General features: G+C 36.5%; 1 protein-coding gene across 2 annotated transcripts in view; it reads left to right on the top strand.

The window, feature by feature from the left end:
- The window catches only part of LOC149787822 (DNA helicase MCM9-like), a 198,334-nt gene that overhangs the window by 88,782 nt on the left and 82,372 nt on the right, over positions 1-27,180 (top strand). For both annotated transcript variants that reach the window (XM_089974035.1, XM_089974037.1), the window contains 5 exons: positions 768-897; positions 13,128-13,274; positions 14,059-14,122; positions 19,352-19,461; positions 22,450-22,596. In XM_089974035.1, the coding sequence (XP_089830161.1) occupies positions 768-897; positions 13,128-13,274; positions 14,059-14,122; positions 19,352-19,461; positions 22,450-22,596 (598 nt within the window). The remainder of the gene's footprint in view (positions 1-767; positions 898-13,127; positions 13,275-14,058; positions 14,123-19,351; positions 19,462-22,449; positions 22,597-27,180) is intronic.

Here is a 27,180-nt window from a genome sequence, read left to right as displayed (position 1 = left end):
AAATTTGGGGCCCTTTTGAAATTGTGGACCCCCCAACACTTAATCTGATCTGGCCATGCTTGTGTAGGGGGTATTTATTGGAACTTGTGTAATATTGTTTCACATCAATTGTTGTTGTTGTAGGGTTTAACGCTATTTTTCAGCACAAGATAGGCTATACATGGTGGCCAGTATCAATGATGGAGGAAGAACCTGGGAAAACCCCAGAAAGAACCACCGACCCAGAAGAAGCTTCTGGCAGTTTCACATCAGTCAGATGTGAATGCAGTTTTGTTTTAAGCTGTTTGACATCTGTTACTATCATTCTTGTCACTGCAGAATGCAATAATTTCATGTGATTCTTAACAAAGTATATTGTGTGAACTGCAATGAATGCGTCTGTACATTCTAATAACATAGTTTTTAGAGATTTTCTTAATCCTCTCCACTCTCTCTCTCCACCACCACTGCGTTGCTTGGGGCAATACATGTGATCTGTACTGTATTAGTTGTTTACAAAACAAAAAATAAATTCAATAATTCTGGTCAAGCAGAAAATAAACTTTGATTTGAACAAGGTTAGGTCCAACATACAGTGTTACAATACATTAGCATATAATGAAATAAAAAACATTAAAAAAAACTATCTAACAAACGATGCAAATTAAATATACATAACAATTCAGATAATGGATTCACTGTTAGAAGTGCTAAGACTATTTGTTTTTGATAGTCATACAAGTGGCACAACAATAATTCTATGTTGAGTGAATGATTTCAATTTATAGTGGTACAGTGATGCGACGATGGCGTGCTGTGTCAGTTGACAACCGATGTGACATTGAGATCTTCATTAGAGCCAATCATGTACAGGTGATGAATGAACAGAGAAACACAGTACTCATCACTCAAGATATTGTAAGTCTGCACTGTACTCAATAACTTGTTGAACTTTGAAAGTCAGAAGGCAGTTGAGTTCTGTTGAATGACTCAGTCTTTCTTAAGAGTTTCAAGTATGTCAGACAACAACACTGGTCTGGACTTCTGTGTGTGCAGAATGTCCAGTATTATATGGTCCAATGCCAACCATAAGTTGTTCATCAACATTTGCTTTCATTCAATTGTTTGAAAAAAGCTCTCAACCACTTTAAGCCAAACTTGACACAGAGCTTTCTGTCATAATTGACTCTCAGATTTATACAAAAGATCAGCCAATCTTTATGGTCATCAGTACTAAAAGTAGAAAAATGTTTAATTTCTTCACCTAAACTGCTGAACAGAGTTTGATGGATTTTCACAGAAAGCATCCATAGACTTTCAAATTAATTCTAATGATGGAGATCTGCCATTAGATGTAGCCACTGTAACTAAAAATAACAGACATGATTTTTGTCCATTTCAAAGCTAAATTCCAATTTTCTCCTGATGAGAAAAATCCAATTCTCGATGTAGTCTGTTTTTTTATATGAATTCTGAATCGGGTTGTAAAATATGGTTTGTCCAGTCCCATTCTATAGTGATCCTTTAAAAGTATTGATTTTGTATATTAGTTAACCAATGATGATTGTAAAAAGTATTCTGATTGGTCAAAAGTTTATCTTCATATAACGGAAATTCATAGAAATGGAAAGAAATAAGCATGCTTGCAAAACATGTTGTCTTTGAGGTTTCGAGAAAGAGAAGGACATGAACAATTTGGATAAACGTTTGAAAAGTGTGTGGAAATTGTGATGGCTGGAGTGGATAGTTGATGGAAATGCAGTTGGTCAGTTCATAAGCCAACTGAATGCCCGACAACTGGTATTTTTTTGATCTTTGCAAGAAAGATTCAGATTATGCTAATCACAGCTAGAAGCAGCAGACAGCACCTCCAAAAGAAACTGCATACAGTGAAATTGAATGTCAGAAGCACAAATTACAGCCAATACGAGGAGGTGCTTGAAAGGTAAAAAATCCATGCTGGAAAGAAAAGAAAAGATTGAACAGTGAGCCAGAAATGGCATTGGTGATAAAAAGGAAAGCAAAAGAAATCTTTGCCAAGACAGGCATATCATTATCAACAGGTAGTGCCCAGTGGGGGAAAAGACAAGTCAATTTATGTAATTATTTGTATATAGTTGAGGTATTTGAGTGATTTATTGATAAAATTTGTTTATCTGAAAAGAGAAAAATGTAAAATAATTGTTGCAAATATACAGAAATTATTGTGACTAAATTGCTGTGTGAACACTGACATGTACATGTAATAACTTAATGAACATTGTAAAATCCTTCAATTATTGTTGACAATTTTATAAGTGTTTTTTTAGTGATGTTTACTTTGAATAAAGTAACAACTTTGCAATATATTATGATAATAAGGTCCACCAGGAGCAGTTCTATCTGATTGTACAATGCATTTTTGGTGGGAGGCCAAAGGCCTTCTGGCCCTATGGATCAGGGGCACCACCCCTTGAGACCTCGTTGGGGGAGAACCCCCAAACCTCCCATAACTCTTTTCTATTTTTTTTTTTTATGGTGGACCAAAATCATGCCTAAAATAACCAAACAAATTCATCCATCATATGTCAACAATTGCTAGTTTGTCTTTTTCTCAGAATGGTTGGACTAATTTCAACCAAACTTCGCACAGAGCATTTTGGCCTAAATGCATTTACATTTTTTTTTACCAAATGATGGCTATCCACAATTTATAGTGGCCAGTGTTATTTAAAGTAGAGAAACCTTTAACTTTATTTTTCTCCAAAACTGCTGAATAGAATTTGACCACTTATGACAGAAATTATCCTGGCATGAAGCCGTTTCAGACTTATGGAAAATGATGCCAATCCACTATCAAATATGTTTGCCATTACTAAAGAAAGAAAAATCTGTTGAATGATTTCTTGGCAAAATGGCTCTGCAGAATTTGAACAAATTTGACAGAAATCATTCTGGCATGGAGCATTTCCATTTTATATAAATTATGCTTTCTGGACTTAAGATATGGCTACTGTTATTAAAAATATCAAAATATTTGAATCACTTCACTAAAAACATTTATCAGAATGTTTGAGAATAATTGGCAGAGACTATCTTGCCATAGGCAATTTTCTTTTTTTTACAAATGATGCTGGTCTGCCATCAGATTTATCCACAATTGCTAAAAATAGAGAAATGATTTCTTCAGAAATGCTGCTCAACAGAATTGCACTAGACTTTACAGAAATCACCCTGGCATAAAGGGATTTAAAGTTTATACAAGCAATACCAATCTAAGATAAGTATGGCCACCATTGCTAAAAACAGACAAAATGTTGAACAACTTTCCAGAAAACATTCATCAGAAATTTAAGCTATTCGAATCTCTACAAATAATGCAAATCTGCCATCAGATAAAATAAAACTTTTGATAATGTTTCTGAAATCGCCACTTAAGAAATTTGGCCAAAGTCGACACAAAGTGCTTGAACAGCTTTAAGATTCATTCAACTGATGCCATTCCAAACATCAGATATGACTACTGTCATTACTATTAGTTGAGAAACATTTACACAACTTCTCTGCAAAAGACACTAAACAGAATTTGACTAACTTTGATACCTTTTGTCCTGGCATGCTTTAAGTCTTTGAGAGAGGATGGTGATGTGTTTATTAGGGTTCCCATGCTACCAGGAAATCAGGAAAAAGTTGGGAGAAATTATAACTTTTTTCCTGACCATGAAAAGTCTTTGAATTTTGCAAATATTGACGAAAGTCAGGAAAAACCCGGGGATTTCTCTCCACAACTTGACCCCCAAAACAATTACGTAATTGAGTCATAACTGAACTGATCGTGAGTTAAATTTATCGAGTTCTAACCAGAATATTTGGAGGTTGCAGTATGGATCATTTGGGTACTTGCATAAATATATTTGTTGAGACAATCCAAACATTCAGTGGATTAGATTTATCTAGTAGACTTTTTGTTTCACAGCTTGATATCCATAGTGACGATGAGCTTGAATTTACAGGATTCACTGAAGACGACGTACATTTAGCAGAAGAAGCACTCAAAAAATACGAGCACAGTCATCATGATATCCTTAACTGGTATTCAGTAGATGACATCTGCCCTATATACGAACACATATCAGATGACGAAATTGTTACAAATGTCAGCAGGAAGAATGAAGCTGCACAATCAGAACCTGAAACCAGTGACGATAATGATAACGATGACGATGGCACTCCAACTCCCCCACCAAAAGTGTCTGAAGCAGTAGTACATTTAGAAGCAAGTTTAAGGTGGCTGGAAACACAAGATGTTGACAGCGTCAAAGTCCTTCAATTAAGAAACATTCTTGACTTTGCTAGAACCCAACAGTTCGCGGCAAAGAAGCAAACGTCATTGGATATATTTTTCAAGAAATGATGAAATTTAAATTTGGAACCACACTGACTTTGCACTTTGCGCAACGATTAATTTAGCAGTTTTCACATGTTTCTTTTGATGTTCACAAAATCTGAAATAAAAGTTATTTGCACGCTGAAATCATGCGTTGATTGTTAATTATTCTTGCAGTTGTCGCATATGATAAAATTTTAGCGGTATGAAATTTGTACAGACACCGTATGTAGACCCGGGAATAGCTGCATGCAATGACCGTACGATATCAGACGGCAAGTAAATGGTTTCAATATTTTGTTCATCCTATATTTTACACGACGAATTCAGACTATTACAAAATTATTGAATATTTTAAATCTGTACAATTTTCAATGAAATTACATCCATTATGGATGAACTGCATGCCACGACGGCACGGTACCATACGGTGTTGATACACTTTTCATGATATAGCGATAGTCTGGTATTATCGGTCAATCTGTATTATCGTTCAAACAAATAAAAATTAGTAAATGTTTTTAATGCACAGTAATAACCTATAAATATATTAGCCATCGATTATTTTGAATATATCTTAATTAATGCATTCCAGTTAATATTCATCTGATGATAAGCCGACTTTTGATCATTGTACATGTATACACGTATATGTTCTCGGAAAAAAAGTTAAATATTGTAAAACCCCGCATTAACGCGACCCCGCTTTTAACGCGATCCGATTTTATGGACCCCGATCATCGCGTTATAGCGGGGTTCCACTCTATCTCATTTCCTTCAATTTCTGAGGGTAAATTTGGTGGTGATATTACTAAGTTTTGAAGGCCATACTCGAAGTGATTGACACTTTCCTCACCGGTGTTAGAAAGGTCACTTACCTCATTATGCTGAACTGTTTCCATCAGTACACATTTCCATGCCGGTCCATTAAATCCCAGCATATCAGCCATATTTTTTTTGCTAAGACTGTCAACTTGTGACTTCAGAGTTGTTACTGTAGCTGACAAATTTGTCAATAATTCAAGCTGACAGTCCCACATCACTTGACTGTGTGTCATTTGTTGTTCAGTAAGACTATCATCTGGGCATCACCATTGTTGTGCAGATGTCACATTTTCTATCACTGACTCTCTCAAGATTTCAGTCATGTGACAAACTCTTGTCAGTAATGGCAAGGTCCCCTTATCTGTAGATGTAGGATTTCTCCTTGATTTTGATGCCACTAAAGGGCTTTTATTTTGCATTGTTGTTTCCCTTTGGGAATCCTTGCGTTTTGTTGCAACTGTGATGGAGAAATCTTTGGCCTTATCAGCTAAGTACTGCTTGCTCTGTTTTGCAATATTTCTCGCAATAGTCCATGCCCCATACTGACAAGATACCTTTGGCTTTGTCCCGATTCTGCCATTGTGCAAATCTATGCAAGAGACAACACTCAGAAACATTGGAACAATGAAGTACGGTACAGTTATGACTGTATAATGCCTTTAAAATGGTAGAGGAAGTTTCTGCCCCATGCTGATTTCAAATTTGCATTAACGTTCAGCTGTAAATTACTGGAATCACAAAAAATTCAAAACTCTAGAAAAACACAAAGTACTGACTCCTTGATGCTGGACCATTCACTGACTCATCACGTGACCAATTCGATCTCATGGGATCCTGAGGCACTTACAGGGGAAATAAAGTTAAACATATTTGCAACACATTGCAGAGTGCACTGGTTAAATTCATTTGCTTCAGTTAGCAAACAAGTATTAAACATGAATATAATCCAAACTCATATGTCAAAAACAAATTAGACAATACTGGTTTGTCTGAATTTATTTCTTTATTTGCTAGTGTCTGCTAATACAAGCTTAATATGGATGTCACAATGGCTATCTTGAAAATCTTTTTATTACTACTTCTTTGCTGATATTATCATTGTACTTTCACCAGAAAGACATTTTCGATGTCTAGTTGGTACTAAATGGAAATGGTGACAATTTGATATGTATGGTCACCAATTTGATATGTATGGTCATTATGTTATCATTACTTGCCACTATGCAACTTCTTGTGCTGTTTTATTGGTTCTAAATGAAAATGGTACCAATCTGACATGTCTTTGACAACAGTTGCTTAAGAATATCAAAGATGGTTTCAGCACTCTGTATTTAAAGGAAGAAATGGTCTTACTCTGAGTTTCTAGAGGTTCTTTTCAGTCATTTGAGCAGCAGTCCCTTTGACAGACTCTTATTGGTAATTTGTTGGTCCTTGTACAAAAGCATTGTGATCTCATGCATTACGCTTTGAATTCCTATTCATTGAAATGCAATTTTTATGTCACGGTACAGCCACTGGAATTCTCTTTTTTGCTTGGTATTTTAAGTCAGTGAGGAGGCTCTGCTGCACACTGGTGTTATGAGATATATTTCGTATCTTGATGCCTTTTTGATCCACACATTGAGCAATTTTTTGAAGTCACTAGGTATTATTTATTTGAGGAACATTGGCCTTTGCTGAATATAAACTTTGTTGAGTAGTTCTAAGGCAGTGTCCAAGTGCTTTCAGTTTCTTAGCAATTTTCACTTCATCCCCCTAGGACTCTTAGGATTGAGTTTTATTGCAGCTTTTTTATTTTTATTGCATCAGGGATTGTTGGATACCTTTCTCATGAGAAGCTTTTTCAAGTAGGGTCTATTTTTCGGCACATGATTGTGGGCTTCAAACTAATTTATAAAATAAAATTACACCAAATAAATCCCCAACCTAATGCTTGAAAATTGCACCTTTGTTTGCTTTGTTAAATCTGAGCTAAATTTAGAAAATACTTCTATTTTAACTTGTTTTGAAGTAGAGAATAGCTACTGTATTTTCCTTAGTGTTGGCACAAAAAAAAGTATATACATATATACAGTCTCACTGAAACTCATAATTTAAAATGTATTATTCCTATATCCTAGGCAAGTTTTCTGTGTGTTTCATAGCACATATACCAAGAGAGGAAGGGTATTGAAGGGACACATTTTGTTCATGCATGCACATTACTTGTACATTCTTCATTAAGCTGTTGCATTCAGTTCAGTTTTTTTTTTATAAATACTGTTAATTCTGGAGTCATGAAACTTGGTTAGGGGATGCAACTTGATCAGTACCACACTCTCATTTCAAAGTAGGTAAATGTGACCCATATTTCATGCTTGACTAACTTTAGTTCAGTTTTGTTGTTTAAGTCTTTTTTTCAAGCACTATTCATTCCAGTCATCAAAATAGATGATTGTTCACATCTTCATTACTACCAGACCCTTATAATAATAAAAGGTCATTTTGACCTACATTTAAGATTTTACTAGCCATGGTTACATCAAAGCATTGAGTTCAAATAGGTTGTTGCATCTTGCATATATACCTATGGTACCCATATTGACAAGATTTTATGAGATTATTCATCTTGAGGAGTTATCGAAGATTGCTTGCTGGAATGGCAGACTAGTAAATGACGGATAGAAATTGGTCAGTTTGTATGCCTATGACAAGGTATGGGTATATGTTTAACACATCTTCCACCTGGGCCATTTTTTTCATTTGCAATGTTACACCTTTGCTCATGTTTTTGATGTATCTTCCTGATCCAAAAGGCATCAACATCAATTGCTGGCAGCTCTGTGTCCATTATTTTTAGAATCTCTTTCCACTGTTAGTATCTCAACATAGACATTATTTGGAATGCCTCAGCTGTCACTGATACCTTTTTAATAAGGGGTTTTAAAATTGGTCATGCTCATGCTAGTGAACTCTGTGGTAGTTACATATCTCCTCAGACAGGGCAGTACCAAATCACCCAAAATCTGGTCCCTCCATCCATTGGTCATTCATCAGATTTGCCAGATATGGTGGTGCTTGATGATCAATATTTATGCAACCAGGTGGATTTTCAAACTACCCACCTTTTTTTCCCAGTACTGGATCCTGAGACTTAGTCCATCGATGCCCTTTCTCCCAGTTGGGAGGGTCTGTGGGCTTTTGCCTACCACCCAGTGGTCTAAGTTCAATGATTGTACAGAAATTGATGCCCAGAAGTGCAAAATGATTCTGATTGCCCTCTCTGCTGGGACAAATTAGTGATCTTGATCTAGCGATAGATCTATTCAGGAATATCCCAGCCATGCCAAATACTTCTCAAACAACCTTGGACCCATTTGTTCCATCCTTGCCTAGACCATCTTCTCCTTCACGCTTGGCTCTAGTTCGGAGAGCCTTGCAGTAGAAACAGTTCAACCCTTCATTTGTGGAATGAATTGCACAAGCTAGATTGCATCCTGTTTAAAGGCCAATAAAGGTAAGTGGTGCTTTTTCAGGGACTGGCGCAAAGTTAAAAACATTGTCCCTTGGAAAGCCTCTGTCCTGCATGCAACTAAATTTTTTATTCGGCTTTTTAAGGAGAAAAAGTTGGCTGTGATTACTATTAAAGGCTTCCATTCTATGATATCAAACACATTCCGTCATCTTGGCAGCGTGGATCTAGGTCATAGCAAAGATTTTTTTTGACTTGTTGTACAACTTTGACTTACATAGGCCTAAATCACTCACTTGGTTTCCTAAAGTTGTCCAACTTTGATTTACATAGCCCTAAATCACTCACTTGGTTTCCTAAAGTTGAATCTTTCTTGTGTTATGACTTGGCTGAATTTAAACAAGTTTGAGCCTTTACCCAGGATCTCATTGAAGCCCCTTTCATGCCTTTTCTTTTGACCCAGCCTAACTTCAGTTTCAATCAGATGGCTTGTCAGTCCTTATGATGCAACCAGGTTTTGTCACCACAAGCTGGTATCCATCAGTGAGCAATCAAAAAGTCAGTATATGTCCTCTCTCCTGTATTGACACATCCCAAGAGGCTTTCAAACAGGACCTGGTACATGCACTCAGACTTTATCTGAGGTGGACTGAACTAATTTGTGGAGCTCGAAGATGCCCTTTCCAGTTAAAATTGGGGAGGAGGACATAACCCCTCAAGCCATCATGGCTAAAGTGGGTAATTCATACAACATACGCTGACTTATTGCCAGAACAGAGTCCCTCAAGAAGGTCTCTGCTCATGCAATAATAGTAATTCCTGCAAGCCTTGCCTGCGACTTGGTTGGCATGCAGAGTCAACCTTCTTGAGCTTTTATCTATGAGACTTGGCTCTACAGTGACACACTCTGGATCTGGAATGCCCAACCTCAGCTGCACAGCACAACCTCCAGATGAGCACCCTGCACAGCTATTGCTGGATTTGCCCTGAAAATTTATTTAGTAAGAAGATTCTATTTCTTCTTTCCAGATGTAAAGCATGTCACCCCTGATTGTGTTGCTTGCAATTTAGGAGAGTATGGGGAATATGATATTCTTCTCTCAGAGGTTACCCGGGGTATGCTTTGGATGCAGAACGATTACTGTTACCTATTCTCCTAATGTTATTGTGACAGAACAACATATTCAAAGGAGAAAGGAAATTTTCCAGTAAATTATGTTTCTCCATGAATACTTACCCAATCACATTACTTTAATATCCTTCCAATGCGAGTATCCTGTTATATCATGTTCTGCTCAGCTAAAAGTTAAAAGGTAGCAATTGGAGGTAATGGGCAAGAGTTATTGCCTTTTGTCTATATATTTTAGTCAGAAAAGGCAAATTTTTGTTTTTGAGAGGGCTGGATTCAGGAGGTAGTAATACTTAAATTCTAAACATTAATGTGACAGGATGGATCAAGTTGTTTTCCTATTGAGATGTACTTTAGCTTTAACAGGTTTGGTGCTATTGAAGTTTGCAGCAACCTTGTAATTAAAGAAAAGTGGGTGCTAACACACAAAAGTGGGTGCTAATTGGGGGTAAAAGATACATCTGAGTACATTGATATGTTTCACAATACACAGCCTCTGATACAATACATTATTGATACACGTATGAACTTGATGGTCTTTCCATCTCTTGAAGGTCTGTCATTGTTAAGACAAACATAGACTTAGCATTTATCTATATGCCATTGTCAACCATGCCAAGATAAAGTCAGTGACTTTTATTCTACTTTTTTGGCGATATAAGGCTGCTCCATTTGATCTGATACAGGACTCACTTTAGCCACCATGCCCTTTGTTTTATACTGCATGAATGCTTAAAAAAACATCTTATTACTAACTTCATGTCTCACTTAAACTTGGAAGATATTATGATGTTATCTTTAAAAGAGAAGAAAGAGTCCAGTTTCCTCATGCAAGGAAAATCTCATCCAGAATAAGTCTGGGTGTGGAATGGGGATGAATCATCTCAACCCTATAGATCTAGCAAGTTCTTGCATCTTTAGTAACTTCTGCATTGCCTTCAGACCCCTGTTTAATGCTGTCCTATATGCTGAAACTGTGCCACATGTTGTAAGGCCAATGCGAGCACAAGCACTGGTGCTGCATTAGGTCATGTGCTTAATGGCAGATGGTGTCATGTCAGTCAGCATAATTACTGCAATAAATGCATCTGGTTAGTATTACTGAGATTTAATTAAAAACTTTTACAGTGTTGGTGGCTTCACCTTCAGAAACATTAATGACACTATTTCAATCCTAAACACCTCTGTCTGCGGCGGTTTGAGTCTAGGATTCAGCCAATGTGGATATGTGAGAAAGCTTGCCAGTAGCTTCTCGTGGGTCGGTGGTTCTTTCCGGTGTTTTCCCGGGTTCTTCCTCCACCATTAATACTGGCCGCCGTGTATAGCCTATCGTGTGCTGAAAAATGGCATTAAACCCCACAACAACAACAACAACATCAATCCTAAACACCAGTTTTTACTTTATTAACCTCCATGCAGATACTAGTAATAGAACATGGGCAGTTGTTTGAATCCATGCAAACAGTCATACTGGCAAATAAGTACAGCAGTGATCAGTGTGCTAGAAAGGTGTTCATGAAACAACTTGCAGTAATTTATCTTAAGCTGTGTATTGTTTGTCAAAATGAAAGAAAGTTCAGGAATGACAGAATATGCTGAGCTTGATAACAAGGCCTATTTCTCAAGCATATGATGCATGTTTTCAGTGACAAGACCATGCAGAGCTGGATAACATGAGGCCTATTTCCCAGCATATGATGCATGTTTTCAATGACAGGACCATGCTGAGCTTGATAACAAGGCCTATTTCTCAAGCATATGATGTATGTTTTCAATGATAAGACCATGCTGAGCTTGATAACAGGAGGTCTATTTCCCAGCATATGATATATGTTTTCAATGACAGGACCATGCTGAGCTTGATAACACAAGGCCTATTTCCCAGCATATGAAGTATGTTTTCAATGACAGGACCATGCTGAGCTTGATAACATGAAGCCTATTTCCCAGCATTTTATGTATGTTTTCAATGACAAGACCATGCAGAGCTTTATAACATGAGGTCTATTTCTCAAGCATATGATGTATGTTTTCAATGACAGGACTATGCTGAGCTTGATAACACGAGGCCTATTTCCTAGCCTATGATGTATGTTTTCAATGACAGGACCATGCTGAGCTTGATAACATGCCTGTTTCTCAAGCATATGATGTATGTTTTCAATGACAAGACCATGCTGAACTTGATAACATGAGGCCTATTTCCCATTTGATGTATGTTTTCAATGACAAGACCATACTACTAATGCTGCCTTAACTTTAAGTCACTCTAGCAAACATGAAAAAGACCTATTTTTGTTGTTTTGCTTCCAGCTTTCCTGACAACCAGTAAGCTTAGCAGATGTACATTGTTGTAGTAAATAGCATTATTGCTAGTAAGGAACCCCCTCATGCTGCTTTCTGAATAAAATGTTCCCAACAACTCACAGTTTTTAGACCATCTTTTTTCAATGCCATAAACTTTTTGTAACGTGTACATTTTACCAAATGAGCAGGTCAGAGAACTTTTGTGAATTTGTATGTCATTCTGACACTCCATTAGAATTTGTATTGGTAATGCCATATTGAAACATTCTTCAAATAAAAAATCCATTTTGAGCTGTCCTTGAGGAGTGAGTCTTGGACAGCCTGACAACCAGGTGTTTTTAACTGGTTTATATGTTTTGTGAAAAAGTGGTTGACAGTTGATAGTATGGCCATGTTGAGGTGCCTAAAACATTTTTCATTAATATGTTATCAAATGCATTGTGCATTATTTTGTATGGCATTTCATATTTTCAGTACCATTATTTGCAAATTATTTGGAATTTGTCGTTCGTATTTCAAGCTTTAATTTATTTAAAAAAATACCCCAACATGCATTTCTCCTGAAACTCTTTCATATTTAATTACCAAGAGTAAGAAACACATGTATAACCTCCAAAAAATAATTTGTAAATCAAAATTTAAAATAGCATGAAAGACATTGGACTTTGTAGACCAGAAATTGAAGCTTCGTCAGTAAACTTAACTCTTAAAGATCTTGGATGACTTAAATGAGAGATTATGCATATTAATTATGCCTTTTCCTTTGGAACAAATTTTTATCAGACTTTAGTCAAGTAGGTAAAATCATTATGATGTAACATTTGGGAGATACTTAACATAGGTTGTGTTCTTACATATGCCTGCTTAGTGAAGTGGTCAACTACAGAGTTATGTCTGCCTGATGAGGAATCTCAGGGCCACTTGGTCCTCTTGTTACCACATGTATAATAATGTTATTCCTGGAATATATATGACATCAATGAGAATTTGATACTGAACCCAAAACAGAAATTTAGCTAAATGGATTTAAATCCATACATACTTATTAGGTTAGTTTTATTTATTTCCAGAAAGATGAGATAAGTCAGTTTTGGAAGAAGCACAAGTACCAACCTCTGACTGCCCGCAACCACATCCTGGCTAGTCTCTGCCCTCAAGTGTATGGATTGTATGTAGTCAAACTGGCTGTGGCAATGGTCCTAGCTAGAGGGGTTCAGGTAATGCTATGACCAGTAAGAAGAACTGGAATTAATTATGCATTGTGTGACACAGAGAGATCCCTCCCCTGGGATTAGAAATTAAAGGCTAGAGTGAGGCTTTGGTGAATTCCTGGTAATAAATTCTGCCCTGAGGGTGAGATTTTGTATCCTATATGTATGCACATTACTAATTTTCTCCTATCTCAGCTGAAATGATAGTTAAGTTAATAATGGTGGATGGAGTGGAACTTAGTACAGCAAACTGGATAAGTTCTGGTCATTTTCAAAACTTCTATTTAGGCATCAAGGATTGTAGACTACAAGCAAGATTTACTTACCTCCAAAATTTAAGAACTTGACAACTTGCCAAAAAATACGGCTTCTAAAAAACTGAAGATTTGACAATGGAAGTGCTGCCGAGATGGTACATTTTGCAAAAGGGCATGTTAATAAATTACTAGGCACATACTTAGTGGCAGTGGTGTTGAGTGCTTATTACAATAGTATCAGATACTACTAGACTTAAGGGAAAACTTATATAAATACATATTTTTAGGTGCATTTATTATTTATGAACAATAGAGTCTCTTGAACAGGTTAGGAAAATCCACTACAATGGAGCACAAATTGTTTTGTTTGTGTCAGAAATTTTAGATGTCAAGGATGGATTGTCTTCTTCTTGCTACACAAATATGGTATTCCTCTTTTATTGACCAACTTTACAACATTTCATTAAAATAGCAAAGAAGTAATATTCATTTGTTTCAAGACTAGGATGATGCCATTAACATTTTTATTGCAGAGAGTTGATGAGTCTGGTACCTGTGTTCGAGGAGAGATACACATGCTTCTTGTAGGAGATCCAGGTAAAACAAAATGGGTGATTAAGAATTTGTATATGTCTCATATTTGATGTAATATCCACATTATGTGCTTTAAAAATATTATTTGGATAAATCTTTCTCAAGTTCACAACTCATAAAAAGTGCTTGCTGACAATGTCAGAAGTCATCTTCCCATAACATGTATGCACATGTTAGAAGAGTTAGCAGACCTGCCAACTGTTATGATTTTGCCGTAAGTCTTACGAAAATTAACCTTAAAATACGGACTTACGGCATGCAATCAAAAACTACGGAGAAATGATCATTGCCCAAAAACCGTGTTTGATTTGGATCCGGGTTTCATATTAGAATTAGTGAAACTATTCAGGGAACCAGACTAACCTTACAGCAGCACCCCAGACGCTTCAAACTGCACCTATTTGTTCATGCGAATCGTCTGCATGATCAAACTGTTGATTAATATTGTTTAAATGGTGTCCAGAAAGCGATGCATGTTTAAGACGAAAGGGAAAATAAGATTCTGGAAAAGTGTTAATAATCAACACAGAAGAATATAAAGGAGTATTCAGATTCTTGTGAATAAAAGCTGGAAAGGACACACATTTATTGGATATCACATGCCAATTTGAGTATGTCTCATGGGGAGATATGATTGCCGTCACCTTGTGAAATGGAAAAAGAATTTCCAAGAATTATGTTGTTTAACCATACTCTTGGTATATAAAGTCTGCGCGTGCTTTACAAACTTTTCAGTTGAATGTAATATTTTGCTTTGTCAAACTTTTAATTACATTTTCCAGCTTTACAATAGCAGTTATTGATATTTTGTTACACGTTACTGAGTTAGTGCCTTTGTATAAGTTGTTCTTCACATTGTCTTTGTTAATAAAAGATATTAAGATTTTTTAATATTGAGTTTAATAGGATGTAAAGTGCCACAAGGCAAGGATTGTAGCAAGTTCCAAGAAAATTGTGATGTTCTAAGTGAATTTTAGCTGCCAGTTTCCTCCCACCAGGGTTGAGATATCTACCTGTCCTCCACAAGTACCGTAAGGGTTACGTTCCTGGGATCTCTGTCTTTGTATGTTGGTTTTTACAAGGCTACATATGGGTAATTTTGACATCATGGTGAAGGGTAACTTTAACAGAGCACAATAAAAATCCTTAAGACTATGAAACACTTTAACAGAAATGATTTACATATCTACACAAGAGGAGAAGCGGAACTATATACTGCCAGTGCAATCTATTCGAAGATAAAAAAACAGCTTGTGTCCATGTTTACGGTTCGTTTACATATTTGTGAGTTTATATGTTGCAGTTTATGTATCTCAGAGAGTACCTGTACATTCAAAAGAAATCTTTTTTGAAGTTGACCAGTGAGGGGTATGTGCACTTATTAATGCATTTGCAGGTACAAAACTCTTACCACAGAGGAAGGTCACTGTGACCTGCATTTCACATTTTTTTGGCTTAAGTTTTTATATTTAGCTCATGACCAACAAGGGTTTTGCATATACTGTTTTAATTCCATAAAAGTTGATGAGTTACTTCTTAAGCTCTGGTTTTGCTAGAATCATCAAACTGGATTGTTTATGCATCTCTGTTTTTCACATTTTACTTGCTTAGGTTATGTTGTTGCATTAGCTCATGAGCACATCAATTTTTGGCATGCTTTTTGCATAGTATTATATAACAATTCATGAATCCTTTGAATGCATTTTTATGAGCATATTTTATGCTTTACTGACCTGGGTTAAATTATGTTTGGTGTTGTTGTTGTTGTGGGGTTTAATGCCATTTTTCAGCACAGGATAGGCTATGCATGGCAGCCAGTATTAATGGTGGAGGAAGAACCCGGGAAACCCTGGGAAGAACCACCGACCCACGAGAAGCAACTGGCAAGCTTTCTCACATGCCCACATTGGCTGAATCCTAGACTTGAACCCATGCAGACAGAGGTGAGATGGCAGTGATCCATAACGGAGAGTGCTTTAGACCACTCAGTTACTCGGGGCCCCATGTTTGGTGTTGTTTTCTTGTTTATGCTGTAATTGTGAAATTGAAGATATGAATCTCTGTTATTAGCACACTCTTAAAACATAGGAGGCTCAATGTGACCTTTTACTGGGTTTGATTAAGTTTTTGACCGCACAAGTTTTAGGCATTTTATATGCATATGTTTGACTTTGACATTTTTCGCATGCTCCGTTTTTACTGGAGCTGGTTTTATTGAGTTATGAACTGCATTGCTAATTTATGCGTTGTTTTTCTCTTCTTTTCAGTAAAATGATAAACTAAATACTTAAAAAAATGCATAAGTTCAAAACATAGTAAGTTTCAAATGTGACAACACTGATGAATGACTAATTTATGCTTTGCTTTCTCCTCTTGTGTAATCTCAGCAGAATGACATTTAAATGCTATGTATGCAACTTCAGAGCATGGAGGTCTACCATGACACTTGTTTTGTTTATACTAAGTATACATGGTCATAGGTTGCCTCTCTATGCATCCATTGTAAATGATTCTTTTGCCTGAATGGAAACCTAAAGTTTGCCCACTGAACCATCCTCTCACCATCTGCACACAATTGAAGCACCGTATTGAGGCAACCAAACTTGGCTTATGTTGGGTATACATCTACAAGTACAACTGGCCATGGTGAAGGTCTGTATGGATGCAAGTACAGAAGGCTGGGTAGCCCACCTACTACCATCCTTTCGGGAAGCCAGCAGTGCATGCTTTCCCAAGCAATGACATCTTCATGTCAATAAATTCTGAAGATGATAGCCATTGTAAAAGCCTTTTGCTGGTGGCAGAAATATTTGCATGGCAAGAGAGTTTTCATTCTGTCTGACAACTCTGCAGTGGTGACTTATCTCAAACAGTAAGGATGAGCCTTGGACTCGAACCCACACTGACAGCTGAGATGGCAGTGATCCAGAACGGTGAGCGCTTTAGACCACTTGGCCACTCGGGGCCCCAGAAATGGCTTGGATGCATAATGGGAACTCTATACCACAATTAACTAACTTCCTATGGCTCTTGGTAAAGAGAATGTTTGCTCTGAGTAAAATAAAAGGTTACTGCTCCATGATTGCTGGCACCTTTCATCATCATGAAAACAGGATATTGGACAAAACAAGGACTTGTCCAACCTACTCTCCAACTTTGAGTATACATGACCATAAACGTAAGCCTTATGTCTAAGTCGGAACCTATCTTGGGTATTAACTGGCTTGACAAGACATATTTGAACCATTTTCACGGACATCTCTGGCACACCTTTAATACAAGACCTGCTTCCTCATGACGTTTGCAACTGCAGGCAGAATTAGCAAAATAAATGTCCTATCAGAAGACCCAAATTTCATGCATTTCCTACACAACAGGTCAATCATACTCAAGACGGCATTCTTTTTCATTGCCAAGAACTGGCTTCCTTCAGCGGGTAGCCAGACTTTTGTCATGGAACCTCCATCTAGTCTGGACACATTGTCTGAAGGCCACCTATAAGACACAGTTTGTGCTTTCAAGTGATACCTTAATAGAACAGAACCTATGAGAGATCATGCCTCTTTCTACTTCAAAAAAAAAGGACAGGAGGATATATCAAAACAGATTATCTCATCCTGGATTCAGTGGGTTATTAATTCTACATATGGAGAAATAACCCCAGCTCAAATGAATTTATTACACATTTCAGGTCACAAAGATAGAGCGGTTGTCACCAGCCTAGCAGTCGACTGGAACTGTTTGCTAACCAACATCATTCAGGCTGTGGGATGGAGTCCACATCCTCTTGCCTTTATCTCCAGGATTGTCATCCCAAAGGGCATAATTTGATCTGGTAGGACTTACATCCACAGCTCAACTGGTCACCCTTCCAGGTTGATTGACAGCTTCTTAAGACATGGCTTCATGTCTTCTGTTGGATTTTTAGGGGGTAATTTTTCCCTATTTGAAGCTGCATCCTGACAGATGGACCCCTCCAGTTGGGTAACCTAGAAGCTATCTCACATACCTTAGGGAACTGGAGATGGTATCTCCAGGGTAAGGGGTTGTACCTCCCTCCACCTGTTACCTATTCTCCTATGGTATTATGATTAGGTAGCGTATTTAAAGAAGAAATCATTTTTTGCTAGTAAAATATGTTTCTTCAAGAATACTTGCCCAGTCATAATACACATAATACACCCTCCTGGTCTCCCCACAGTTACATCCATTGAGAGAGTGCCTTCCACTCCATTAGTAACAGACACTTTGCCGACAATCCTTATACCTAGGGGAGATCACTCTGCCTAACCACCAAATACGTCGGCAGACAACTTTTAGCTCCCTTTAGCTAAAAGTAGTATCGGTGAGGGCTGGATTTGCAAGGTTGTAATAGTTCTCCTAAGGTAATATGATTGGGTAAGTATTCACAAAGAAACATATTTTACTAGGAAAAATTGTTTTCTCCCAGAGAGAGAACTGAAATAATGCAGTGGTAGATTCCTTGCCTATATGGAGCAATCCATCTACTAAAGAATCTCTTCACCTTATGGGTTTGGCCCATTGTGGCAGTGCATGTTTAGTCCTAGGTCATTTTCGTGCGCTCCCATTACATTGATTCTCTGGTCCAAATAGAGGTCGAACCTTTGACCATTGGACCAGCTTTCATTATCTGCACAATATGTGGTTGCATCTTGGACTCTGGACTCATGTTGTGGATACATCTGCAAGTACAACCTCTGACAATCACGATTGGTTGATGCAAACTGAGATGATTAGGGAAGTCAAGTCTTCTACCATCTTGAAAGCTTCTACAGGTTGGCGTACAAAAGATTCAGTCTTCAGTTTTACAGGCATGTATGCTGTAAGTCAGTAGTGAAATTACTGTTTTGTCATGATTCACAAGCAATCTAAGATTGATGATTATTTTAAGTCAGTGATGATTTAATTTACAGGATTGCTTAAAGTGAGCAGAATGCAGTTATCTTGTTTGGAACATAAATTTAAGTGAGAACAGCATATTTGCATATATTATGATTTTGTTGATTAGTGCTCAGAAAACAATATTGATAATAATAATGCTGATCGACTGGTTTGACTATTTTTACTGGTCATGAAAGGCATATGTGCATACTCGATTGACATTTGTCTCTTAGTGGAGATTCTCACCTGCAGTGACTTACCCAAAAAGCTCAGACTTTAGTGTTGAGGGCATGACAAGGAAGTGTGTGAATGTTATCTTTTTTACTGCAGGTACAGGAAAATCCCAGTTTTTGAAGTATGCTGCCAAGATCACACCAAGATCAGTTCTGACCACTGGAATAGGGAGTACCAGTGCCGGGCTGACTGTTACAGCCATCAAAGTATGGATTGTGCTTGATATTTTGAATTTTTTTTCAATTTCCCTTTATTCCTGTAAGTTGTTGTTATAGGGTTTGATGCCATTTTTCAGTACAAGATAGGCTATACATGGCAGCCAGTATTAATGGTGGAGGAAGAACCTGGGAAAACGCCCGGAAAGAACCACTGACCCACGAGAAGCTACTGGCAAGCTTTCTCACATATCCACATTGGCCGAGCCCGAGACTCGAACCTACGCAGACAGAGGTGAGATCGCAGTGATCCGTGATGGAGTGCGCTTTAGACCACTCGGCCACTCGGGGCCCCTTATTCCTTTAAGTAATAATACTGCTAAAAGTAAGGCATAGTAGCAAGTACTTGTAGTTGTATGTAAACAACATACATTTCTTCCAAAACTTCGTCATTACATGAATAAATACAGTTCTTACATGAATAAATACATTTCGTACATGAATAAATACATTTCATACATGAATAAATACTGTTCTTACATGTATAAATACAGTTCTTGCATGTAAAAATACAGTTCTTTTATGAATAAATACAGTCCTTACATGAATAAATACAGTTCTTGCATGTATAAATACAGTTCGTACATGAATAAATACTGTTCTTACATGTCTAAATACAGTTCTTGCATGTAAAAATACAGTTCTTATATGAATAAATACAGTCCTTATATGAATAAATACAGTTCTTGCATGTATAAATACAATTCGTACATGAATAAATACTGTTCTTACATGTATAAATACAGTTCTTGCATGTAAAAATACAGTTCTTATATGAATAAATACAGTCCTTACATGAATAAATACAGTTCTTACATGAATAAATACAGTTCTTGTATGTATAAATACAGTTCTTACATGAATAAATGCAGTTCTTGCATGTAAAAATACAGTTCTTGCATGTATAGATACAGTTCTTACATGAATAAATACAGTTCATACATGTATAAATACAGTTCTTGCATGTGTAAATACAATTCTTGCATGTAAAATACACTTCTTGCATGTATAAATACAGTTCTTACATGAATAAATACAGTTCTTGCATGTATAACTACAGTTCTAACATGTATAAATACAGTTCTTACATGAATACATACAATTATTACATTAATAAATACAGTTCTTACATGAATAAATAGAGTTCTTACATGAATAAATACAGTTATTACATGAATAAATAGTTCTTATATGAATAAATACAGTTCTTACATGAATACATACAGTTCTTATATGTATAAATACTGTTCTTATATGAATAAATACAGTCCTTACATAAATAAATACAATTCTTACATGAATAAATACAGTTCTTACATGAATAAATACAGTTCTTATATGTATAAATACAGTTCTTACATGAATAAATACAGTTCTTACAATGAATAAATACAGTTCTTGCACACAGAAATAGTCCTTACATAATAAATACACTTCTTACATGAATAAATACAGTTCTTACATGTATATATACAGTTCTTATATGTATAAATACAGCTCTTACATGTATAAATACAGTCCTTACATGTATATTCTTATATGTATAAATATAGTTCTTACATGTATAAATACAGTTCTTTTGTGTATAAATACAGTTCTTCCACACAGAAATACATTCCTCATTTCAAGATACATTTAAAGAATGAAATACAGTTTAATATTACTATAAGTTAGTAGAATTATGAATGGTAATTCTTAATGTTGAAAATTCTATACAATTCATAATGTTCCCAGTTGAAGGGCCTTGTTTGACAAAGAGATTGAGTGTTTCAGGTTTTATCTTAGATATATGTTTAACAACTTTGATTTGTTTATTGATTCCAGTTCTTGCATTAACTTTGGATAATACCAATCCTTAGCAACTCCAGTGTTTTTTGTTTTGATCTGTGTCAGTACATATATCAAGCATTTCTTCAAGGGACCTTGGGACATTTGCAAGTCATTGACTCACCAATAAGTAAGTGTCCAGTATTAATCCAGGATGTTTCAGTGTGAGTTCTACTTAGTAAGTGATTATACACCCTAAAAATAGAAATGTTTTATGGAATTCAACAGCTAAAATATAGTTTGAAGTGAGTTTCAATTCTGTGGGTTATTACTATTACTATAAAATTGAAATTTGGGACCAAAAATTTCTTTCAGTTTTCAGAGTAGATTGATTTCATTTGACATGAAGAAAAGTAAGTACTATTAAAGAAGGAACAATATGGAAAATTTCAATCCTGAGGGGATTCTGGTATAGTGTTTTTTTATTATAAGGGTTTCACTGTACTTATACATTCATTATATTTCAGTGATAAGTTTAAGTGACAATCTTTTAAGTTTGTTGAAAAAGGTTGATGTGGAAGTCATTGGCAAAGCGTTCTCCTATAATACTTTGTTAACATTTGTTGAGAATAGAGGATATGCATACCATCAGACATAGGCCTGTCACTGGGCCTGGGACTGTCACTGGGCCTGGGACTATCACTGGGCCTGGGACTATCACTGGGCCTGGGACTGTCACTGGGCCTGGGCATATAACTGGGTCTGTCACTGGGAGAATTGCAGCTCAGGTTTACGTTCAGGAGCTTTTATTATGTGAGAATTACAATACAATTTTAGCATGAAGCCAATCTCCACTATTCAGGCTTACCATCAAATATGGGGTTAACATCAGAAAATTACAATACATCTGAAAATTCTCCACTATTCAGACTTACCATCAGATATGGACTTATAATGTGAGAATTACATTCAGTTTTAACATTAGAAGATTCCTCATTATTCATTCTTACCATTAAATATGGGACTATCATTGGGAGAATTACGTACAATTTTAACATTAGAAGATTCCCCACTATTCATTCTTACCATTAAATATGGGACTATCATTGGGATAATTACAAAAGATGTTTAGCATCAGGAGATTCTCTAACATTCAGAGAAACTCCTGACTTTACAAGAGCTATATAACTATCAACATTATTTTTACTGCAGGATAGTGGAGAGTGGCAACTTGAAGCAGGTGCACTGGTGCTGTCAGATGGTGGTCTTTGTTGTATTGATGAATTTAATAGCATCAGGGAACAAGACAAGGCTAGCATACATGAAGCCATGGAGCAGCAGACCATTAGTGTGGCCAAGGTATGAAAACGTTATGTGAATGTTCCTTTCAGTAGCATACAGTTTGAATCGTTACATGAGTGCTCATGTTTTGGTCAAATCTGTGTAAGCATGGTGAGATATAATAGTCACTTTTCTGGCATTATCGTGAACAATGTTGAAGTTTAGCATTTTAGTTTTTGAAAGTCACAAACTTCAATAACATTTGCTACATTCAAGTAAAACTCTTTGATAATATCACAGTTGGTCCATGATGACTTGCCTGTCTAATCTGCTTTAGCATCAAAGTAAACAATATTAAAGTTTTTATATAATTAATATCTTACCTGTTGCTATTGCATTGCTGACTTTTTCTGGGACAGAATTACCCTTTTCCATATAATGAAAATTCATCCTCCCATACAATGTGTATGTGTGTGTGTGACTTAGATTTTTAACATAGCTTTAACAATGTTTCAGTCATATCGCTACGATGTCTGCAGTGTGGCAGTTTATAGTGATGTCTAGCACTGGGGCATCATGCTGCAGACATGTAGCATGATGTCAAACCCAGTCACATCATCCTGACACCAGGCCGACCAGTCCTAACACTAACCTCTTAATGCTGAGCGCCAAGCGAGGCAGCTGTTAGTACCATTTTTGTAATTTGTTGGTGTGAATCGGCCAGGGACTCCCATAGAAGAATATTACAGAATATTCAGGAAAGTTCTAGCCTTGGAGGATACAGACCCCTCCAAATGTCACAGGCCCATGCACAATAATCATCATCTTTATTACTGTGCTGCAATTTGCATTGGTTAAATCAAAACACTTTGCAGAAATTTTTCTATACTCATGCACAAAATGTTTATAATCCATCTAAGTACAGTGTAACCATGTTATTGCATGATTCGTTATAGCACAAATTTAGATATAACACGATTGTGGCATGGCTCCCAATCATTTTTACATTTTTTTGTTTTTGAAATAATAAATTTTCTTTTTTCGAAGTGCAAAACTAATATGTAGAAAAAATCATTTTAGGGAAGAGATCCTGTATGAGTTTTTATATAACACTATTGTATTGCAGAGTTTTATGCCAGAATAAACAAAAGTTTAATTTAATATTGGCAAGAGCTGACACATTCTTGAAAAAAAAATGTCTTATGATTGCATCTTTTTTTAATATGAAAAAATGTTCAAAGTTTCTTTAATCTGTGAATATTCATTTCAGATGTGTCAGTGGTATATCATTTTAGCTCAGTTTTAAAGGTAGCCAGCTCGTTAAAAAGGTGTTAATCTTATTATTATTGAACTATGAACAATAAAAGCCAGTTAATCTTTTCCATAACCGCTCCGGTGGCCTAGTGGTTAGAGTGTCCGCCTTGGATGTGTGAGGTCATGGGTTCAATCCCCAAACGAGTCATACCAAAAATCTTATAAAAATGGTACTAACAGCTGCCTCGCTTGGCGCTCAGCATTAAGTGGCTAGTGTTAGGACTGGCTGGCCTGGTGCCAGGATAATGTGACTGGGTGGGACATCAAGCTACATGTCTGCGGCATGATGCCCCAGTGCTAGACATCACTATAAACTGCCACACTGCAGACATCATAGTAATATGACTGAAAAATTGTTAATGCTATGTTAAAAATCTAAATCACACACACACACACACACACACACATCTTTTCAATTTGTCTTTAATACATTCTGTGTACAATTTTGCTCAAAGGAAAGAAAAAATTCTCATCCAATTTATGATCAGTTAATTTTGGTAATTGCTAATCATCATTGTTAATCTCACTACTAAAGGTTGTTCCAATTATGGGGCAGTGATATATAAATAAAATGGCCCCCCCCCCCATAAAATGAAAAAGCCACCAACATGTGTATGTGGCTTTGTGGTGTTTCAAACATGATGAAGTCATCATGCAGTCAATTGACCGCTGAATATTACTCTGTAGTTTCTGTAATAATAACCTTGTTGTTCCTCTAATAATGACCTTGTTGTTCCTCTAATAATGACCTCGTTGTTCTCTAATAATGACCTTGTTGTTCCTCTAATAATGACCTTGTTGTTCCTCTAAAAATGACCTCGTTGTTCCTGTAAAAATGACCCCATTGTTCCTTAATAATTATTCTACCTCCTAGGTAGGCAACCTATTTTTCATTGTAGCCACAGGTGTGGCAAATGAGAAGTGAAATTTGCCACATTATGCAAAAATTGAGAAATTAGCTTACTCAAGGAAAAATTAAAAAAATACTGTTTGAACACGTTTATTCAAAACATGTATGTACATTTTGACTACTCAATTACAACTGCTTCAGACGCAAATGTTCAGATTGAAAAAAAATTTGACATGCCTTTGGTTTGACAAGTTGCAGAAATATTGGCAGAATATCTGAACTCAATGCACATAACTACCGTGCCTTGAAATTGACATCAGCACTACTAGATCTGTATTTTGACTTGATGAATCATAGAGAATATCAGTTCACACACCCACATTGATTCAAACATAAATTTGAAAATGCCTGATTTCCAAATGGGAGATCATTGTCAGTCAGAATAGATTCCCACATCACTGTGACCGAAGAATTCTGCCAAACTTTTAAGTGTTTCAGACTGTGACGAGCAAGCAAATCATCTTCAAATCTGCATTTGTCCAAAGACACAAGGGCAGCAATTTCTTTGGTTGAATTTACAATATCAAAATGAAATGGATCACACAAAAACATGTCAATTTGAAGTTTTTGAAATCAGAAAAGCATGATTCAGATTTCTGAGACAGATTTTTCATCTAGTTTACATAGAGCTGCTGCTTCACCTTGAATAGACCACACTCATTTTTTTAAATGGATATCTAGCCAGGTTTGCAAAATGGGTCAAATTATTCTGTTGAGGTGAAGAAGGTTCAGTTTTGACCTGAATTCTTGAATATGCTGCACCTGTTAACATATTATTTTTACCTGGAGCTTCACATTCAGTTCATTCAGGTGAGCCATGAGATCGCACAGAAAATGCAAATCACACTGCCATGAAGGGCTCTCATTGTCAAAAAAGTTTTCAATCTATTGTTTCTTAACAAGAAAATCTCAGATTTGAGGATGGAAGGCAAGAGGTAAATCATTCCAGTACTTTTACTCTGCTCAGCCATCTCATATTCGCAAAGTCAGTAGGATCTTTGAAATTACACCACATTCTTTCAGAGCCACAACAAACTGTCAAATGACGACGAAAGTTCCATTTCGGATGTAATTGACAATTTTCATAAGCATATCCATACAATTGTAAGGGATTGTCTTTTAGTTCTACTGTTAGGGAAATTAACATAGGTCAAATTCATAAGGACTTAGATAAATTGTATTAGTGTCAGGTCCAGGGTCCCTTCCAGGGGAGGAATTAAGTGGGTAAAGAGTGCTTTGTGCCTTCTCCCACAGGGAGGGAAACAAATCACACCTTCCTCCCTATGAGAGAGGCACAGCACCCTCTCAGAGTCTGTAGCTCAGTGATGGTGACAGGTGGATTGAACCACCTGGAAAGAGATAGCTCTAATCTAGGGCAATAAAATCAGACGTGGGGTCCTCCTGCTAATCAGAGTTACCTGACTGGTCATTGGTCAAGCTTCACCAATCATTGGTCACTAGTCACTGGTCTGTGAGTATTGGTCACTGGAAACAGTTGCCAAAACCTCTAAACATGTGTTATCCTTGTCCATGGTGCTGTCAGTGGATCTGCTGAAGGATGTTGCTCTGGACATTTCTAAGATCTTACTGGAGTACAGTAAGAACCTTCTTCAGGCTACTTCTATGGAGACAGAGACCGACCCTCTTAATAGAGCACATTCCCTCTGTAGCATCTTGAAACCTAAAGGACTGGCAACATATCTCTTATGCAACTGCTCATGGTCCATTGAAACCAGCCAGGAAGTGTGATCATTCTGATCACTCCACCTGCATGCAGGGCCATCAGCAAAGTTCTTCAAAATGTTGCAGACCCAGACCAAAAAGCAACCCTAATTTAAACCTTCCCCTTGGCCATCTGTTCCTTGATGGGCTTACCAAATAGCAGAGATGTGGTTTAACACTATTTCTTTCTGGTGGTACATACCTACTGCACTTTTTTTCACTGTACTGGTTTGTTGGTAGTTTCCGTCAGTAAGGAATGTATGGAAATTCCGGAGAAATCCTGTTCAAACTTAAATGGTTATCATCATATTTTCATTATTCATGATAAAATAGTTCAAGAAATTACTTTAATTTCATTTTACAAATTGGTTGTATATGTCACAAATTAATGGTGAATATTACAAATATAATTTTATTGCATACCCATTTAATCTTTCATGGCTGATCTGGAGTCTAATACAGACATTCAGTCTGTTATTGCACACACAGCCTGGAACTTGAAATATTAAATAATAGTCCACTTACAAAATATCTGGAATGAGTTATTGCTAAATGGTTTAAATTATAAAAAAAATCCCAGGACACATTTGTAATTATAAAAGTGCAGTCATATTAGGTGAAAATGGATATGCTTGCCTCAGGGGATAATGGGAGAGTACCATAAGTAGCAATTAACAGTTTATGTACATTTCATTATGTGTAGGCTGAGAAATCAG

This window comes from Sinohyriopsis cumingii, chromosome 11 (assembly GCF_028554795.1).
Source record: "Sinohyriopsis cumingii isolate HCF-2022 chromosome 11, ASM2855479v2, whole genome shotgun sequence".
In the NCBI taxonomy this organism is placed as follows: Eukaryota; Metazoa; Mollusca; class Bivalvia; order Unionida; family Unionidae; genus Sinohyriopsis; species Sinohyriopsis cumingii.
The sequence above is the reverse complement of the archived record's forward strand: the minus strand, read 5'-3'. Positions and strand labels throughout refer to the sequence as shown.